Source organism: Mesoplodon mirus, assembly GCF_964341445.2.
Source record: "Mesoplodon mirus genome assembly, chromosome: 8".
NCBI classification, from domain to species: domain Eukaryota; kingdom Metazoa; phylum Chordata; class Mammalia; order Artiodactyla; family Ziphiidae; genus Mesoplodon; species Mesoplodon mirus.
Window position 1 is genome coordinate 26668558 of NC_138984.1, and position 15714 is coordinate 26684271.

At 37.6% G+C, this 15714-nt stretch overlaps 1 protein-coding gene across 1 annotated transcript in view; it reads right to left on the minus strand.

Annotated features, from left to right (window-relative positions):
- The window catches only part of CPS1 (carbamoyl-phosphate synthase 1), a 135250-nt gene that overhangs the window by 1248 nt on the left and 118288 nt on the right, over positions 1–15714 (minus strand). Inside the window, exons 33-37 of the mRNA XM_082630484.1 lie at positions 15067–15141; positions 12155–12253; positions 4996–5055; positions 4146–4258; positions 585–714 (exon numbers count right to left, since the gene is read on the minus strand). Of these exons, the coding sequence (XP_082486610.1) occupies positions 585–714; positions 4146–4258; positions 4996–5055; positions 12155–12253; positions 15067–15141 (477 nt within the window). The remainder of the gene's footprint in view (positions 1–584; positions 715–4145; positions 4259–4995; positions 5056–12154; positions 12254–15066; positions 15142–15714) is intronic.

The following is a 15714-nucleotide window of genomic DNA, read 5'->3' on the forward strand; positions in this document are numbered from 1 at the left end:
TGGGGACTTTCTCCTGTATCTCAGACCTCAACATGAATAAGCTTCTTTCCCCCCACCCCCCATGGGGATTAAAACTGACTGAGGGGGGAAAAATACAATGGGCAGAAAGTTAATGAGTCTTGACAAACATTTCTTCTCCCTGTGATAAATTTGGTGGGTCATGTCCAAGCAGAAGGGAACATACCTCCTGAAATCATTTCTTGTGAATTGGACAAGTGCTGGCACTGTATCTGGATCTTCAATGATCATTAACCTGTTGCTTTTATGCGGTGGCTTTAATTTAGACATGATGGAATAAAATTGTGTATCTTTATTCCATGCCACACCACATATGTTATTTAAAGGATAATTGTATGGGTAATGACAGAACCATGGCTATCCATGGCTTCTGATTATCTCAACTCCTTGATCAACTGTCTCAGATAGGCCATGACCTACCAAAATAGACCATTATTTTAGATTCTATTTAGAAATTCTTCTCCATTCTGAAAGTTACAAGAAAGGGAGAAGAGAGATGTGCACTCTTAAGGGAGGCACAGAAATAAAAACCCTCAGGCAGGTTATCTTTGAGAAAAAGAACATACCTGGAAATTAGTGAGGAGAGCAATTCCACTGTCAACAGCTGTCCTACGAATCACATAATTATCATGGACAAATTTAGTGTTGCTATTGGGGAGGTTAATCACCAGGTCAATGCTGCCGTCTCTAATCAACCTGGAGGAATAAATAAAATAAACACAAGTTTGCAGGAGACTATGTATGTTTTATAATTAGTTTTTTAAAATACTAATGTAAATTACTCTCTTAACCATTCAAGTCCATGCCATACTGAGTTGATTGACACCTGCCCTCCTTTATTCCTAAGCAGATGTACAAATTACACACATTTGGGGGTTATAAATTTTTGTTGTGTTCTTGAAAGAATTCTGGTGAATGCCTAACTAATCGAATGGAAATATTTGTTTCTCTTTAAAATGCTATCTATCCATAGCAAGAATTGGTAATTTGACAGACAATTATTTATTTTACAGGAGGTGGTTCCTCCAGCACTGAAGGCCATTCGGCCCCCATACTCCCCCCGCAGATCAACTTTACCTCATTGCCTGTTTCCCAGTGCCTTAGCTGATGGTGTGGAAATACAGGATGCCTGATTTTAAATTAAAACATTTCACATTTTGTTGCTGGGCTACTACACACACTAGGAGACATTTAATCAAAATGTCAAAAGCATGAAGTATTGTTTTACAAAGCCCTAAGGAGGGCATATAGCATCATTAGAAGTCTACTAAAGTCAGAACAATGTGCCCTTCTTTTATTAATTTGATAATAATTTTAGGTTACTTTCTTAAGAGCCCTATCAAATAGTATATCACATAGAATTTGGTATAACTTAGCCATTCAGTAGGCTGTAACATCCTGTAGCACCTGAGAATTATCTCCCATGTACTCGTGCCACATAGCTCCATAAGTGTTGATGTAATGGTGTTCCTGAAGGCTCACACTGTGTGCCGAAATAAGTGTCTTACAAAACCTAGTGATGTACATAATCCTAAAGATGCTACCAGAAAACTACTAGAGCTAATCAACAAATTTGGTAAAGTAGCAGGATTCAAAATTAACATACAGAAATCTCTTGCATTCCTATACACTAATGATGAAAAATCTGAAAGAAAAATTAAGGAAACACTCCCATTTACCACTGCAACAAAAAAAATAAAATACCTAGGAATAAACCTACCTAAGGAGACAAAACACCTGTATGCAGAAAACTATGACACTGATGAAATAAATTAAAGATGATATAGACAGATGGAGAGATATACCATGTTCTTGGATTGGAAGAATCAACATTGTGAAAATGACTGTACTATCCAAAGCAATCAACAGATTTGATGCAATCTCTGTCAAACTACCAATGGCATTTTTCGCAGAACTAGAACAAAAAATTTCACAATTTATATAGAAAAACAAAAGACCCCGAATAGCCAAAGTAATCTTGAGAAAGAAACACGGTGCTGGAGGAATCAGGCTCCCTGGCTTCAGAGTATACTACAAAGCTACAGTAATCAAGATAGTGTGGCACTGGCACAAAAACAGAAATATAGATCAATGAGACAGGACAGAAAGCCCAGATATAAACCCACACACCTATGGTCAGTGTATCTTTGATAAAGGAGCAAAGAATATACAATGGAGAAAAGACAGCCTCTTCAATAAGTGGTGCTGGGAAAACTGGACAGCTACATGTAAAAGAATGAAATTAGAACACTCCCTAACACCATACACAAAAATAAACTCAAAATGGATTAAAGACCTAAATGTAAGGACAGACACTATAAACTTTTAGAGGAAAACATAGGCAGAACACACTATGACATAAACCACAGCAAGATCCTTTTTGACCCACCTCCTAGAGAAATGGAAATAAGAACAAAAATAAACAAATGGGACCCAATGAAACTTAAAAGCTTTTGCACAGCAAAGGAAACCATAAACAAGATGAAAAGACAACCCTCAGAATGGGAGAAAATATTTGCAAACAAAGCAACTGACAAAGGATTAATCTCCAAAATTTACAAGCAGCTCATGCAGCTCAATATCAAAAACAAACAAGCCAATCCAAAATTGGGCAGAAGACCTAAACAGACATTTCTCCAAAGAAGATATACAGATGGCCAACAAGCACATGAAAGAATGCTCAACATCACTAATCATTAGAGAAATGCAAATCAAAACTACAATGAGGTATCACCTCACACCGGTCAGAATGGCCATCATCAAAATATCTACAAACAATAAATGCTGGACAGGGTGTGGAGAAAAGGGAACCCTCTTGCACTATTGGTGGGAATGTAAATTGATACAGCCACTATGGAGAACAGTATGGAGGTTCCTTAAAAAACTACAAATATGATTACCATATGACCCAGCAATCTCACTACTGGGCATATACCCGAGAAAACCATAATTCAAAGAGTCATGCACCACAATGTTCATTGCAGCTCTATTTACAATAGCCAGGACATGGAAGCAACCTAAGTGTCCATCGACAGATGAATGGATAAAGAAGATGTGGCACATATATACAATGGAATATTACTCAGCCATAAAAAGAAAAGAAATTGAGTTATTTGTAGTGAGGTGGATAGACCTAGAGTTTGTCATACAGAGTGAAGTAAGTCAGAAAGAGGAAAATAAATACCGTATGCTAACACATATATATGGAATCTAAAAAAAAAAAAAAAGTTCTGAAGAACCTAGGGGCAGGACAGGAATAAAGACGCAGATATAGAGAATGGACCTGAGGACACGGGGAGGGGGAAGGCTAACCTGGGACGAAGTGAGAGAGTGGCATGGACTTATATACACTACCAAATGTAAAATAGGTAGCTAGTGGGAAGCAGCTGCATAGCACAGGGAGATCAGCTGGGTGCTTTGTGACCACCTAGAGGGGTGGGATAGGGAGGGTGGGAGGGAGAGGCAAGAGGGAGGAGATATGGGGATATATGTATATGTATAGCTGATTCACTTTGTTATAAAGCAGAAACTAACACACCATTGTAAAGCAATTATACGTCAATAAAGATGTTAAAAAAAAACCCAAAAACCTAATGATGACATAGCCTAAGGCATAACAACCAACCTGATCAAAGAATGGCAAATTAGGTAATACAATAGATGACATTACCATAGCACTCTCCCTAGTGTCCTGCATGCTGCAAGTCCTCAGTAAATTGACTGATTCATTGATGTACAACCTCAGTGAAATGCAGCTGAGCATTCTTGATATACACAATGTAAGTATGACGTAAAATACAGAGTGCTGCATTACATTCTTCATGCCCATGATTCTCATCACTGAGATCTTGGTGTCAGTCAAGGAATGGATACTTATTAGGAGACATTTTGAGAGATGCTACATATCACCATGTACATATATGGAATTATGTGTTTTGTAGTAATAGCAAAGTTCATGAGAAGGAAGATTTACTATCGTTCACCAATTTCGTCATTTTAAATTGGATGACTAAGAAGACTTTTAGAAGACTTGCAATAGAGTCAGGTGATATATTTACATTACACTAGTTCCCAAAGTTAATCCTTCATCTGTTTTGCTATCTCAGAATATTCTGCCCAGTTCTTACTTTCTGATGGAAGAGAGGCTGGGATTCTGTCCTTCTTGAGATGGCCACGCCACTGGGGTGGCAGGGACATTGTTGGCATTGAGCCAGTCTGATGTGGCTTCCGTGGCAAAGAGCTGCATTTAAGATGGAAAAGTCGGTTACTGTATCACAGGGAAAGTTTTCACAGAACAAAGACGCCACTGGGACACACGTGTCATTTAAAGCATAGAGCAGAAAAAACTGGTGAATATGAGATGCAAAATGATGTCAGAAATAGAGATTTAGACTCAGCATCTGGAGTCATGGGCACTTTAAATATTTTTAAAATATTTTCAGTAAGAAAAAAAATTAATAACCTCAATTGTAACTGCTTTTGTAGAGGAGAAAAATAAAGAGTTATTGATGGCTGAAAATTCATTGTTATTTGGCCAACAAACCCTCATGACCACAGGTCCAATGAGCCTTAGGATCCATTCTGTTTTACAGAACCAGGCTTTGTGTGGAGATATTCATGGCAAAGAATTTTTGCCTGTAACCGTAACACCTGGAAACTATGACTTTGTATGGAAACAGGAAAAGGAAAAATGGAAAATATATGGAAATACATTGAAACTTTATCCCAATTCTGTGTATGCAAAACTCTCTAAATTTTTAGCCAGCAAATTTTATTGAGTTTGTGGTAACTGTGTTAAAACTTAAAGCTAGTCTTTCTAATTAGTTTATTCCATTGAAGTTTTGAAACTATCAAGTTAGACATCTTTCAAGTGGAGAGGTTATATTTTGCGCTATTTTATTCGCTAATATTCTTCAGTATTCTTTTTTGCAGATAGAATGCTGACAGAAAACAACTTAAAAAAATAATATCACATACCTTGAAGCCTTCATTTTGTAATTGTTCAGCCACACCAAGGAATTGTGGACGGAATGATTGCTGAAATTAAAAGAATTTAACTGATTCACTTTCCAGATATACATGTTATTCATTTAGTCATGCAATATGGCATTCTCTCATGTCATAAAAGGCAATGCCATGTGTTGCCAGGTGCTTTATATTCAAAGATGACAAGTTTTATCCTTTTATTCTCCTTTAATGAGTATAAGCTCTTACTTATTTTCTGATATAGATGAAATTCCATCCACATTGTCTTGCTTTCTACTGTCTTATTTCTTACCCCTCAAATTCCTTCACCCCCTATTTAATCCACTTAGTCTCTGCCTGTAGAATCAGATTCACCCCAGTTCTGGATGAACCCTTTTCCTGGTCAGGGAGAATTTAAAGTCACCTGGATTAGGTGCTCAGCACCAAGTCAGCCTTGTTGGATGTTTTGCTGTTCAAACCATTCTAATTGCTGAATTCTAACTTTGGACTGCACTTCAATAACTAGGCCCTGTCCTAGTAGTTCACACACCGTTCCCTACAATAAGTCAACCATTTGGAACTCAGTTTGGCAAAGAGTAAAAGAATGGGCCCTGGAGTCACTAAGCTGCATTTCAAATCCTGTCTTACTATTCATTTGTATGAAAAGTTAATGTCTTTGACCGTCCATTTCCTCATTTATAAAACAGCATTAAGGATATTAATGTATCTGCTTCTTGGGGCTCCACAATAAATGGTGTAACCTTGGGCGACTTACTTAACCTCTCTATGATGTACTTTCCTCATCTGTTAAATGGGAATAGTAACTGTATCCACATCATAGGGTCACTGTGGGTATTCAATGAATAAGTCCTATGTAAGTGTTAGTACAGTAACTTAGCACAATTACTGGCTCATTAATAATTCTCATTAAATATTATTATTACTATTATTAAAAATAATTGCTTTTTCAGCCTCCCAGAGACTAGATTCTTGACGCTGCACCCTAGCTCCCAAGCCTGGGCTCCTCTACTGGCTGTCACACTTACAACACAAACAAATTTTCTTCTCACATATATTTTCCTTCCTGGTAGGCTTACTTAAGATTCAATCTCACTGTTTAGATATTTTCTTAGAGTCCATTGCTGTGCTCTTCCAAGAGCCCCAGCTAGACTCACCCAGTTTCTGGCCTGCATTCCCTGGACTGTCTATTGCCATCAGGGTTCCTCAGTTCTGAACATACCTCCTTCCTGTGACCAAAAGCCAGTATTTGGTCAGGGTAAAGACAGCGGTCAGTGTTAAAGAAAGCAAAGCTCAGTGGCCTACCCAATGTTCAACTTCTGACCTTGACCTCATTAACATGAGTGTCTGAGTAACCTAGCTAAACAGAGTATGCAAAATCATACAAAGTTAAAAACATATCCATTCTGCTTCAAATTAGAAGATTTTGGCTGTTTTCATTTATAAAAAGTTTGTAAACAGATGACATAATTTGGTTACTTTAGAAAATGTTTCATAATCTATTAGAAACCATATTAGTAATGGTTGAAAAAAACCATGGATATGGTCTTATTTCAGAGTTTCAGAGAAACTAAGAATTGTGATAAAATATGTCAAGAGACTTCCACAATTTTGATAATGTTTAATACACAAAACCTCCTAATATTTACTTGCAGAGGTTTTTTTGAGAAAAGATCTAAATCCTAGGAAAAGACCCCAAGACTATGTTCAAATATAAAATTATTTCAGGTTCTGGCCCTCTTAATCCAAGAACTGCAGTTTTATGAGAGGAGACTATTAGCAAATAGAAAAGATAAATGCAAATGGATGAATCTCAGCTAAGGCAGGCTCAGGGATTATTCATGGCAGTCTTCTAGAACACAAATTTTAACCATGCCCAAGATAGTAGCTTTTTATTCCCACTTAGGACTTGAGAGGAAGAAATGGGCTTAGATGCAAGAAGCTCAGGGCTAGACATAAAAAAAAAAAAAAGGTATAAAATCAGAGAGTAAGTCAATGACATCAGGGCAATTTACTGAGCTATGTGGCAGTCTCTTTAAGAATAGGTTAGGCAGAAAATTAGGATAATCATTTATTCAAGTTTGATTCTGCTTGGAAAGCAAGGGACTGACTGAAATGGCATTTTAGGTTTTCTTCATGTTTTAGTTACTTTGAATATAGCAAATATATGTGAAATATTCTAAATGAACCTCTGAATTTTGTCAAGCCCCCCTGATATGGAGCATCATATAGTGGCCTCCTGCTAAACAAAGAACAGACTTAAGGAAGTACCAAAGTACATTAGGAAGCTCACCATAAAGGTGACCAACAAACACTTATTGACCAATTGATACATTAATCATGTACTGAATGAAGTATTCTCAATCTCTAACATTTTCCCCTAGCAAAAAGTCACTGATATGGTCACCATGTGATAACATAACATTGAACCGGTTTCCTAAAATACTATTTCACAAGTATAGTAGTTCTCAAAATGTGGTCCCTAGGGAATCAGCATCACCTGGGTTTGTTTAAATTATGAAAATTTGGGCCCTACCCCAAATCTATGGAATCAGGAATTCTGGGAGTGGATCCCAGGAATCTGCATTTTAACAAATGCTCCAGGTGATTCTGATGTGCACTTACATTTAGGAATAGGAGGGAAGAGGGGATAGGAGGACCACTCTTCACTCATTTTGTAATTTGAGGTGAAGATGCATTAACCTTGGCCAAAGTCACTATGGAAAAGGTTAAAGGAGGAGTACTAGAATGTAATTTTTTTCTTTGTCATTTTAAAGTAAAATAAGTCAGCAAATCCTCTAAGACCTGCAGACACCAGTCGGAACCTCATTATGGAGCTGTTTCAGTGTTGTCCCCCAGGTGGAAAAGATAAATATCCGACATGACAGTATTGGCAGTTTCCAGCCAGGGAACTACTCTGCCTTCTGGTCTGGGGTGTTGGCTTTCATAGTCACATTATAAACTTCTATCAAACATGTATTGAACACTTGTGACACATAAAATAGGCTCTCTACAAAAAGAAATTACAGCTGTCAGCTTGCATCTGAGTAGCCCCAGATTTAATAGCTGATTGAAAATACCTGGGTAAGAAACCATTTGTTACTAAAGGTGAAAAGTGCAAGCTGATTTATGTCCTGGAAAACATTTATAAGGAAGAAAGTCTCTTAAAAATGAGAAAAATAAATATTTCCTCTAATTATCATTTTCACATTAATTCAACTTCTGGCTACAGAACCAAAAGCCAAGTTAAGGCTGTGTCATGCCTGTGGACTCTACAGGGACGTCTGGATTGACAATGCTGTGGTTGTTCCTAATGATTCTGTATTGAAGATAAAAGGTTATTCATGTCACTTGGAGTTGTCTTTTTCAAATAAAATGCTTGCTTTGTGTTTCTGGGCAATGCTGAAGCGCAGATGTCAGGATGGTGCTCTTCACTCCACAAGCATCACTGAATAGCCCAATCAGAGGGGAAAAAACAGTGAGGGCTCTTGATCTACTCTAGAGTAAATCATTTATTGTTAAAGGGTGTTCCAAAAAACTTCAAAACAAGGCAGACTGCCTACTCATAGCAACTAAAAATAAACCCTGATGGAAGTATTGCAGGAAAATCAAAGACGATTTTGTTGCCACATAAACCTACATTACGCCTTTCTTATATTAGGATTATGCTTATGGAAAGGGTTTTGGTAGAGACACAGTACATATAATAGTTGGCAAGGATCCTTCTTTTTTTTTTTTTTTTTTTTTTTTGCGGTATGCAGGCCTCTCACTGTTGTGGCCTCTCCCGTTGTGGAGCACAGGCTCAGTGGCCATGGCTCACAGGCCCAGCCGCTCCGTGGCATGTGGGATCCTCCTGGACCGGGGCACGAACCCGTGTCCCCAGCATCGGCAGGCAGACTCTCAACCACTGCACCACCAGGGAAGCCCAACAAGGATCCTTTGACAAAATCTAAATCTTGATTTTTTTTCCCTAAGTCCTAGTTACACAAGATTGATGTTAAGAATATTTCAAACTTCCCAAGTAATTTGACCATAGGATTAACTTTGAGAAGGCAGAAACAGAGGGTCTCTGTGTGTGAAGGAGTAGGGTAGGAAGGAGAAAAGAAAGAAAAATCAGGAACACTGAAATATAACCAATGAGCGTGTACACATGCACGGACACACACACACACACACGATCTATTTACTAAATGTTGAGTCGTGGTTGATACTTGCTAGTGATAAATTAAAATTTGAAATATGTGTTAAACTACCAACAATAAGAAAAAATGTTTCCCGGCTCAGCGTCCCTTTTGCCTTTCCTCCATACTTCTCTTTTCCCCCAATTTTCTCTTGCAACCTGCTGTGAAAAGTTAGAGGTAAGGTTTCTTCCATTAAATCTTTCTACAGGTCAGGGTGGGGCAATGACGAGAAAAGAAGATCTTTACTTCAAATAAATGGTATAGATGTTGACCAATCTCCCCACTTATACATGAAGGAATAATAAAGCAAATTAACTGCAACAGTGCTGGCTACCAGGGCTCTTCTGCAATTGAAGTCTACTTAACATCATGGTAAATGAATGATAATCTCAGGAAATCAAAATGGAATGGTGGACTTTCTTTCTTAGTGCTTCATTACATAACTCAACGAAATGTCTTCTCTTGTATTTACTGGCCTTAACCCCGTTTATATATTAGCAGTACTATTTTAGGTCCTTTTCAGTTCTGACTTTATGTATTTGGATGAATTTATATGAATTCTTCTGTCCAAGTGGAATCACGTTAAATGAAATGTGTTTTTTTAAGCATAATGTATCCTGAAATATGGAGTTATAATTACTTTATCCACAGTTAATATGAAGCTTAGGTAGATTTGGTCCCATTCTGCCTAAGAAGATGTCCAGTGAGTTTTAGCTATTAACTCTAGGGTTAGTATATTCTGTCCTATTTTTCAGTTAAATTTATGATTATCCTTTTTAAAGAAATCACTATAAATGAAAATCCTCCATATAATAATGAAGAGATTATACACTGACTGTTGGTGCTGGCAGCTTTTCTTTGCCTCCCATATAAAGTAGGTTAGAAAATTATTTTTGCGTATCTCTAGAGGCTTAGAGTCTTAATGATCAATTTTACCACAGCTGCAAATACTTTATTAAATATAATTTTATTATTAAATATTTCTTTAAATATACTTTTTAAATTCTGTAATTAAAATACATATATATTTAAATTCCTTACATTATGCATGCATGCACAGGGAGAAAGTACTTTGCAAAAATTCATGTAGCTGCTGGAACACTGATTTATTTAAAAAAGAATACACTGAAAGGTAAAACTTCAATGGACAAAACCTCATTGCTTTAAGAAAACTTTTTTTCCCTATAAACCCCCTTTTTTCCCTACAAGGCAAAAATTCTGTTCACTGATGCCAAAATCACACTAGTACTTCATGGGGATCGAATTAATTTTTGCTTTACATTTCCCTGCAGCACTGGAACCAAACAAGGTACAATTTTATACATCACTGCCTTCTTAAAGTGGTATTTTAAAATGTTAGCACAATTATGATTAGTTGTGAGGACGGGGACTAAGGACATGGTCTCCTCTGAATGCCCCCAGGTCTCACATTAAACTTTAAGCCATAACTAGAAGTTGGTGAAATACTCTTATACTTGTGACTTAATATTACTTAATACCCATTATAATGTGATGAGTCTCTCATACGGTGTGATGTGTCTCTGAACTGCCATTAAGCTTCGCAATTGCAATTCATCTTGTTAGCTTCTGTTCTAACTGTTCACTATCGCCCTTCTGGCACCTTTATGAAGCAAAATCCCAATTTAGTCTTTGCAGAAACTTCTCCAAAGCCGCTACCCATCCAGTCTCCAGAGTCTAATTTGCTGATGTGAAGGCACTCTAATGCGACAGCATCTATAATAATTACCCACTGATTTGAAAATACCTGGTATTATTCTAATTATATTTTTATTGATTTGTATGTAACCATGCAGGATTTGAACTTATTAAAAGTGTGGCAGGGGTGATATATAAAACTGTCTATTGTTATTATAGGTTCCAAGAATTACCTCAAATGAAAGTGAATGATCAGTTGGGAAACATCTAGTATTTTTCAGGAAACTTATAAACAAACAGTTTGTACACTCTTGCAATAATATTCCAAGGAGTAATAAGAGTTTCCTGGCTCCCATTTTGCCCTAAGATTTACATTTGACTTGCAATAATAAACCAATAATATCCTTCTCACTGTATGAAGATATTCACGTATAATTACTTCACCTTGCTTTGACTTAGAAGGTTTAGTAAATAACAATATTTCAAGAACTTCCACAGTACATTGTGGGATGTGCTGACTTTCTTAAGCCCATTAAGTCACTGCCCTTTAAGAACTTTCAATTCGTCTTGGAGTGTCAGACTAAGAAAATTTCTCAAATAATGCCCATGTTTTCTTCAACTTTGAATCTTTGACATTTAGTAGAAATTGAAATGTGAATGAATGAATGTAAGAAAGGAAGGAACAGAGGTCAGGAGGGGATAATACTGACTTCAGTTTGGGATGTGTTGTGTTTGAGACATCCAGATAGAGGTATCCAGCAAATTGTTGGAAACGGGATGGCTGAGGATAAAGATTTAAAGTTGATAGTTTTAGATGGAGAGTGGATACCACAGACATGAATGAGCTGGCAAAGGGGAAAGTCAAGAGAAAGAACTAGACATAGACATAGACACAGACTCAGAAAAAGAGTTGAGACCCAACCTTATGGAAAGCCTAAGTTCAGAGGCTAAGGAGGTAGAACTAAGAATAAAAATATAGAAAAGATGTAACCAAAGAGTAGAATAGAATCCTTTTGAAGTTACCCTAAATCCTGTTCAGGATAAATATCACTTCACTAGAGACTTTTTCTGTTCTTTCTTTCTTTTTTTTTTTTTTTGGTTGTTTATTCACTTATTTGTGTTGGCTGCTGCAATGAGAAAAGGCAAAAATCAGGAAACAGACAGAGTACAAATGTCCATTCTTTCTACAAGTTGCTGGGTTTTTTTTAGTGGAACTTTAAACAAATCTCCCCTCTTCTATACCACCATTAAGGTCATTTCCCCCACCAACTCCCAGCATGTGCCCACAGGCATGCATACAACCACACACCACTTACCTGAATTCCAATCAGGATGCCTTTCTGGGGTAACTTAAATCCTGTGGAAAGCATTGCCTTTAGGAAAGCGGTATGAATACCTTCACCAAAGCAAGCCACCTGTTTAGAATAAATGAAAAAAAGAAAGTAAAAGAAAGCAAATAATAGTCACCCAACCTTACCAAAAAACAAACACAAATGAAAAGTCAGAGACTCCTATACTAGATTTTATTGAGTTGCCCAAGGACCGTGTAATCTGAATCCAGGGATTAAAAGTCTGGCTAGGGCAGACGTATCTTGTGTTTTTAATTAAGCATAATGAATAAATAAGCAATTCTTTCTCTATCCAACAACACTCCATGGAGCAACGTAACTGGATTCTACTGTGAGATATTTGGATACAAATTACAACTTCTGGCCCATAATATGGTGAGTTACCAAATGTTAATACGACTTACCGTTTAAATAACGGTATATGTCATGTATGCTATGCAACAGGGCATGAATTCATGGGTCAGTAGCACAAATGCATAACTGCTGATCAATCAGTTAGGAGTCATTTCATATGTATGAGAAAGCCTTCAGAGAAATTCAATAAATCTATGAAAATCTCAAAGGAACTTGTTCTTTTATTATTATTATTATTATTATTATTATTATTATTGTTTTCATAAAATGAACCAAAGTACCTTGCTACTAGTCCTGAATACTATAGCCTAAAGTAAAAAAAATTCCAAATTAACATATAATGTTGAGATATACAGAGGCTTCCCCTAGGGTAACTGTGCTACAATATAATTACAAGTCAAATGTCCACACTAACTACAGAACAAGTGGTATATCTGAGCATGATAGGAGTAGATTCTGCCATGCACGTCATCATTTGGCATGGGTAGAGAACCACCATTAGAGTAAATAACACTGATGGCTAAATTCATTCTTTAAGCAAATGACTACCTTACTGTCAAAGGAAAGTTCTCATGACTTTGATTTTCAGTTGATCACCAGTACATGCTGCTTTTTACTCCACAGTGAACATTTTCTTTGGTCAAGAACTGGCTAACCAAATTAGTAATGTCACCCTAAGCTAACAGAACCCAAACCATACTGAAAGAACCTGGGCAATTCCATCCTAAGTGCATATACAACCCACAAGAGGTTTCAGCAGTTTTCTACAAATAACATAAAAAGTAGTTAAATATGTAAGTAAAGATTAGGACTAACATTCCCACCTCACCACTAGGAAAGCTAAAGGTTTATTTAATCCCACAACAAGCCATTTTAACACTGAAAATGTCTCTGAAGCATAACTGAGATTTCACTAAGCTAGAATTATTATTATGATTTCAGTTATAAAACAGAACTTGTAATATTGTACTTAGTGACACTTGGAAATGTGACTCTAATGGAAGAAGAATTATCTCTCTGTACTTCTGAAACAGATACAAGAAAGGGGGGGCTGAATTTCTAATTCTCTCATATTTTCATATTTCAACAACTCCAATAACGTATGTCTGGAGGCAGAATGGACATAGATACAGTACTGAAAATAGATTTGCCACACTAGAGAAAACAGCATGAAGGAAAACAGATCTGTCCCTGATCTGAATCCTGGGCTGGCTGAAAACAGCCCTGCTACTGAGTGACCAAGGGATCACGATGAATATCAGAGTAGCTCCTTAAACAGCAGAGAAATGTAATGTAAGTCCCTTGTTTTCAAGTTAGGTTTTCTCATCTATTAAATTAACAGAAGCAGCAAAGGAGCTAAGAGAAGGCAATTATCAGTCCAAATACGAACAAGATAGCCATTTATTCCTCACTGCCTCCCTTCCTGTTTCACTTGGCTTCTCATCACAGATCTTGCTTGCAACCAGGCAACCATATAAAATATCACGTATATGTTGCAATTAGGTATTTTTTCCTTTCAGGTTTTCCTCAACACCAAGAGGAAACAATGACACCTCCCAGTCTGATGTTGCCACCCCCGTGGGCACTGATGAGAATCTGAAGGCTGTACCTAGTAAGTCTGTCAAGGGCTAGGTGATTCATAAAATGTCCTGGCACTAACATGTAGGGAACTCTCTGGAATCTGACAGCTTTCTATAAGAAACACATTTCATATTCTTAAAGAAACGTTCAGGGCTTCCCTGGTGGCACGGTGGTTGAGAGTCCGCCTGCCGATGCAGGGGACACGGGTTCGTGCCCTGGTCCGGGAAGATCCCACATGCCACGGAGCGGCTGGGCCCGTGAGCCATGGCCGCTGAGCCTGCGCATCCGGAGCCTGTGCTCCGCAACGGGAGAGGCCACAACAGTGAGAGACCCGCGTACAGCCAAAAAACAAAAGAGAGAAACCTTCAGCTGACAGAGTCCTCAACACAAGTGAAGAGGGACATCCAGTGGCCAGTCCCACTATAGTTTTTAGATAATCCCCAGGAAGTTAAAGTTGCTTTGAAAGTGGTTCTGGGATTTTGCATATATCTGCAGATCCCACAATATTTTGGCCCCATTATCTTTTGCTGCTGTACATTCATTCCACATATTGCTAGTAAAATCTTGATGATCTAATTTCACAGCAGCAAGGAAAGTTAGAGGAAGCAAGAGGTGCTGTTACAGAGAGACCTGAGAACCTTAAAATAAAAATACCTGGCAGATATTTACCTAGACATCTAGAGGAATATTTGAAATATGTTCTCAATGTGTAATGTGGAAATGAATGACACATGTTGAAATATAAGTGAGAATTTAGACTCTGGGCCACAAAAGTCAAAGATTTTTCCTCAGCTCAAAATGCCTAAGTCCTTTCAGACTTACTCTGATAGCAAAAGAAGTATCCCACTAACTACTTACTAACTTGCTTTACTATTTTCAGATCATAAAACCATAGATTTCAAAGTAGATTTAATGAAAGTGGTCATGGATCATTAACTAGTTACCTCTCCAGTAGAAGCCATCTCACAACGCAGAATGGGGTCAGCGTCTCTCAACCGGGGCCAGGAAAACATTGGAGCCTGTCAAAAATAACGGGTAGGAAAAATATGTGAGAGAAGGGTATAAAAGGGATAAACGAGGATAACAATACTTAGTGAACCATCTCTCACAGGGTTCATCTAGGCTACAGCAGACATGTAAAACATTTCTTTGGTCCAAGCATCTGACTTGAAAAGTGGCTTTAAACCTCTGTTCCAGGAATTTCTTGAGCTTTGGGCCAAAAATTGGGTTAAATAATCACAAATTATTCCTGTAAATAGGGCCCCAGTGACTCGTCTAGGCCAGTGTTTCTAATCTGGCTTACACATATTCTTACTGGAGTGATTTCAAACGAAGTAGGTTGGGCATTGGTCTCCCCAGACACAGAGTTCAAACACACTTTTTCCTTGGTAGGCTTCTGAAACATTCCTCTTCTTGTTCTGATTATTTGGACTTGCAACAAGCCACATTGCCAGAAATGTCTGTCTGCAAGCTGACTTCTGAGACATTAAACTGCTGTTGATACCTCTTGAAAAGCTTTGAAAAACATTCTGCTTGGGAACACTTTTGCCCAGAACTTTCATATGAACTAGAACATAGATAGCAGTGCTTCC